Source organism: Plasmodium coatneyi, chromosome 2 (assembly GCF_001680005.1).
Source record: "Plasmodium coatneyi strain Hackeri chromosome 2, complete sequence".
In the NCBI taxonomy this organism is placed as follows: domain Eukaryota; phylum Apicomplexa; class Aconoidasida; order Haemosporida; family Plasmodiidae; genus Plasmodium; species Plasmodium coatneyi.
In genome coordinates this window covers 927,252-932,584 of record NC_033557.1, presented here as the reverse complement: position 1 = coordinate 932,584, position 5,333 = coordinate 927,252, and the positions used below count along the sequence as shown (strand labels likewise).

The 5,333-nt window shown below is 38.5% G+C and overlaps 2 protein-coding genes across 2 annotated transcripts; both read left to right on the top strand.

Moving 5' to 3' along the window:
* Positions 1–1,116: 1,116 nt before the first annotated feature.
* On the top strand, positions 1,117–2,246 carry PCOAH_00004020 (SICA-like antigen; the record flags this gene model as incomplete). Its single annotated transcript, XM_020057217.1, has 2 exons — positions 1,117–1,975; positions 2,134–2,246. 2 exons carry the CDS (start codon positions 1,117–1,119, stop codon positions 2,244–2,246), a joined length of 972 nt encoding a protein of 323 aa, XP_019912709.1.
* Positions 2,247–2,363: 117 nt separating this feature from the next.
* On the top strand, positions 2,364–4,578 carry PCOAH_00004010 (SICA antigen; the record flags this gene model as incomplete). The annotated part of the gene is made up of 2 exons (XM_020057216.1): positions 2,364–3,110; positions 4,141–4,578. The coding sequence occupies 2 exons, from the start codon at positions 2,364–2,366 to the stop codon at positions 4,576–4,578; spliced, it is 1,185 nt and encodes a 394-aa protein (XP_019912689.1).
* Between the last annotated feature and the right edge of the window lie 755 nt (positions 4,579–5,333).

The following is a 5,333-nucleotide window of genomic DNA, read 5'->3' as shown; positions in this document are numbered from 1 at the left end:
GGATGGTTTAAAGGGTTCGCAGAAGAAATTCAGGAGGATCCAAATAGAAGTCGCATAATAAGAGAATGGCAAGTTTTCTGTGAAGAAGGAACCGAAGCCTTAAATTATGGCATACCAGATATAACGCAACATAAGAAATTGTGTCGTTTACTAGGAGGAACTTTAAGTATGCTGTATAATCATGGGAACGAATATGATACGAACAATCAGGAGAGCATGCTTAAGTATTATATGCGCTGTATGACCTTAAAAGTTTTGCTCCTAGAGTTGAAAACTGAAAATTGCCACACAATAAATATTGTGAAGTACTTGTTCGACGGAATGAATGCACTCAGTAGCAGTTTCTTCTCGGACGTTAAGAATGTTTCATGCCTACTGAATCAGCATGATGTTGTTTTTATAAATGAGGAGGATATTCTAAATAAAGCATTCGAGTGGTTACGAGGTAATCTAGAACTCCAGAAAAAACTTAATAGTGTATCCTACAGTGGAAATTGCGATCACGATAAAAGTGAAGCTGAAAAAAAAAGACTGCAGGCTGCGGGTAATGATGATCAGACGAATAACATATCCGATGAATTAAAGACTGCATTGGAAGTACTTGAAAAACAGCCTGCACCTACCACCACCGTAAGAACCCGCCTACAACAACAACTTTCGAAAATCGCGAATGCAAGGTCCGTGGGTTCACCGTTCTTCATGAACTTACTGTTACAATGGATAAAGGCAAATAAGATTGACCCGGTGGCGGGAAACATAAATGTAAGTAACATTATCTTCCTTAGAAGGAGAAAGGAAGGAACATTACCTTCCTAAGTTGGAAAGAGGATAATAGCCTTCCTAAAGGAAGAAAAGAAATGATGTCTAAGGAAAGGAATGACGTCTAAGGAAGGAAAGGTTGGTCTAAGGAAGGAAGGATGGGGTCTAAGGAAGGGAGGAAAGGAAGCGAGGGTCTAAGGAGGAGGAAGGAAAGGAAAGGGTCTAAGGAGGGAAGGAAGGAACGGTCTAAGGAAGGGAAGGAAGGGGTCTAAGGAGGAGGAAGTAAAACTGCATATATATATATATATATATATATGTTCACGATAATTTACTTTATAGAAAAGTGTATGGAACGACATGAAGGAAGTGTTCGAAGATATGATGGATAATATACTGGAGGATGGATTTAATGATAAAGGACACTGTTCCGAGGCCGGCCAGGAATGGGAAAAGGAATTATGTAAATTATTATTAAGAATATTTCTTTGGATAGATGGATTCGAGCAGCATGTAGAACCTGGAGAACCAGGTAGCCTAAAGTACACCACTTGGAAAAAAAGGGATGATAGTGGGGTTACACCGGAACAGAGGGATCTGCAACCTTATTATAGATGTCTATTAGGAAATGTAACTATTATAAAAATGTTAGGCAGGCACTGCAGTTTTAACACAGTAGCACCAGTAATTGGGAGTAAGAGGGAAAGTGTGAGGCAAAGTTTTGGGGATATGAGTGATGGAAATGAAATATGTAAGGACGTGGATGTCGGAAGTTTAAATTTAGGTGGAATGTTCATGTGGGGGGAAATTAAGAAATGGATAGATGTCTATGGGAGCACAGGGAACGATGGTAAAAGAATGTTATCGACAGAAATAAAGGGACACAACAAACTTCACAGAATAAAGAACGAAGGACAAGCGGAGAAATATTGCCATGGGAGGAAAAAAGAAAAAGAAATTAAGAAGGAAACCTTGCAAAAATTAAACATAAAAGCAGACAACGATGTAGAACTCTCTCTAGAGGAAGAGAAGGAGCCTTCAGTAGGGAGGAAGGCTTTAGATGAATTAGTTAGGCAGGTCAAGGAAGTATTGCGTACCGCAGGATTAGCAAGGAAGGAAGACCTAGATGAAGAAGAATTGATGCAAAAGTTGAAGGAAGTTGTGAACGAAGCCATTTACAAAGTTTTACCACCACAACAACAACAACAACAAGTGCAAGGTAATAATAATGTATCACGGGGTACACCACCCTCACCAACTACCTACAACCTACCACTACAATAAAGAGGGGTTGGTAGGTTGTTGTGGTGGTTGACCATCACGCTGTACGACGTACATAAAACTTATTCCCTTTATTTACATTCTTTCCCTATGCAGGAAATGAATGTAAAGGTGCCCTATGTGATCGCTTAAGCTGCATAGCACACAAATGGAAAAATATAAGAGGGCATGGAACCTCCGTAAGGATGAATATTTTTTATTATAATTGAGTTAAACGCAGTGAACTATGGGGAATGTATATATTTATGGAGTGGAAAAATGAAAACTCCTTGTTTAAGTATTGATTATTTATACATGTTCCTTCTTTCCTGCTTATATAGCATAAAATGTGGGGAGAGGATGACGCTGGAAAAGTGTTAAAAGAATTGTCTACTGCTATTAAAAATGGAAGTACTCAAGACGAAGATTCATGCAAGAACATCGTAGGAGCGAAGGGTACAGCGTCGGAATCAGAAAAAAAAGCATGCAACCTTATTGTAAAAGGATTAAAACATATATACAATATTAAGCTCGAATATGACGAAAATAATCAAAAGAATCCTGTTCAGAACCAACAATTTCAGCAAAGCATGGCATGTCTCCTCTTAAATAAATACGCAGAGCAGCTAAAAACCAAGGCAAAAGAGAAAAAATGTGAAATAGAGAAAGGCATAAAACATGTCTTTGATAATAGTGAAGAAATTAAAAATAAAGAACCTTTATGTCAGGAGAAGAATAATACATGTTATTTATGCAAACAGGAGCACTACAAAAGTTGCACAGTAGAGGGAAAGAATGTTGAAGATGAATTGAATAAGATGCTCAAATCGAAGGAAGGCGAAATACAACAAACTCTAACTAACATATGTCCAACCATTCTTCCCATCGAATCTTCCACCCAACCACACTCCCAACATGACCACCAAGCTGCCAAACCAGCCGCCACTAAACCACGAGTACCAGCACCTGGACATGCACTAATACCAAGCCAGTCAACAGTACCTACGAAAGAAGGTAAGAATAAGGATAAGGATGAGGAAAATGAATGTAAAAACAGTGCCAAAGAGATCAATGCCCTGCAAGGTTCCGGCGGCGTTCAGATGAGTGCATGGTGCACGTCGGCAGAATCCTTAGGAGCAAAGGCGGGTCTTACCGATAGTGAGGACCTCCCTCTCGGTTTCGATCCTTCTACGATCGGCACAAATGGAATAACTCTTGATCCACCACCTACAGATCCAGGTTCAGTTTCCCAAACTCCAAGTACTGGTACAGACACCGGAGCTACCACTTCTCAGGATCCAGGTAACAAATGTTAAAAGGATTGAGCATTTCCTTTTTTCAATCGAAGCAAGTGCGCATAGGGGTACACATACAATCATAGAGTTTTATCACCTTCCATTATATGGAACTAACATTTTTTTACCTTCCACTTACCTTTTAGATACAGAGGGAAAAGCTGGTTCTGGCTCCCAGGTCCCAACAGAAAAGAAGAAAACAGACACAGCTGATACTAGGGTTCAGCCTGGCAATGATGATACAGTAGGTGCTGGAGCGCGGCTAGGGGGGACATTTCCAGTAGCACATGTTCCTTCTACTTCCCCAGTTGTTAGTGAGATTGACAACCTTCCTGAACTCCTTACCCCATACCTTCCTTTGGCTCCTGTCTTCATTGGTTTTTCTGCTATGATATACCTCCTTTGGAAGGTAAAAAGAACATTAATATAAAAGAACACATCTTAACAAAGAAGAAAAAAAAAAAAAAAAAAAAGAAAGAAAGGAAGAAAGGAAGAAAGGAAAAAAAAGAAAGAAAGGAAAAAAAAGAAAGAAAGGAAAAAAAGAAAAATAAATAAGGATGGAGTTAAATGAAACCGTGAATGCGTGACTGGGGTGTGTGTAGGATTTCGCATTTTATGGGTGTATGTGTGTAGGATTTCTCAATTTAGGGGTGCGTTTGTGTAGGATTTCGCAATTTAGGGGTGTGTGTGTGTAGGATTTCGCAATTTAGGGGTGTGTGTGTGTAGGATTTTTGCATTTGGGTTTGAAGTAGTAATTACTGTTGCGTGTGTACAAACATTTCACATCCCTATTAAAGAAGCATTTTTTTCCCATTTTTTTTTTTTTTAGTACTTTGGAATGCTTCGTAAGACAAGAAAACGTTACAGAAGAGCTTATCAGGTACGTGGTCCAACTGTACAAGAAGAACTCCTTGGTCATGTGGACGACCAGGCAGATGGCCCACATGCATATACCTTAGTAAAGGAACGCAAACCTCGTTCTACGCCTAAAAAAAGAAGGAAAAAACGGGTTCCTGTTCGTCGTCGCCGCATGATTATTGATATTCATTTAGAAGTCTTAGACGAATGTCAAAAAGGCGACACCAAACTGCTTCAGGAGGACTTTTTTGAAATTTTGGTTCAAGAATTCATGCGAAGCGAATTTGTGAAAGAAGAAAAGGTTCCTAAGGATCAAACGCCTAAGGAACAGGTTGCATGTTCAGATTCCGGGTTTAGGGAAGGAAGACTTTGTTCCTATGGAAGATATTCCTACGGAATAAATTGCTAAGGAACAGGTTCCATGTTCAGATTCCGAGTTCAAGTTCCGGATTTAGGGTATATGTAAATTTATTTATTTATTTTTTTTTTTTTTCGTTTTGTAATTAAATTGTGTACATTGTTCATGTGTTCCTCATATAAGTGGAAGTGAAAAATTTTTTCTCCTTGACTTTGTTTTGATTTGTTTGGGATAATTTCTTCTTTATTGATGAATTAAAAAATGCTTATTCATTCTGTTCTAAAATTTTTTAACTTCATAATATATTTTTTGTTTTTTAAAATACATGAATATTTCTTTAAGGAAGATCAGCACCTTCCTTTTTTTTTTTCGCGCCCCTTGCTGGGAGCATTGTTTCCTTCATTCAGTTATTCAAACAAACACATGGAAGGAAAGAAATATGAAGAAAAGGAAAAAGAAAAAAATGGAAAAAAAGAAAAAGGAATAAGAAAGAATAAAAAGGAAGAATGGTAATTTTGTTCCTTTCCTTACACACTGCATATAAATTGTGTTCACGGTGTTATTTATGCGTCTCCCTTTTGTGGGAGGTGGTAAATACTCATTCAACATTCCAAATAAGTGTTACATTCCACAATGTGTTACACAGCGACGGTGCATTACATCCGACCGTAACTTACATTACGATGACTTGCTTCATTATTTGTTCCTGCTCCTGTTCTTCCATTCCTGGTGGTAGACTGCCTTGTAGGCTGTCTTGTGTATGCAGCAGAACGTACGGTGGAACCTTCTGCTGCTGAATTACTTAT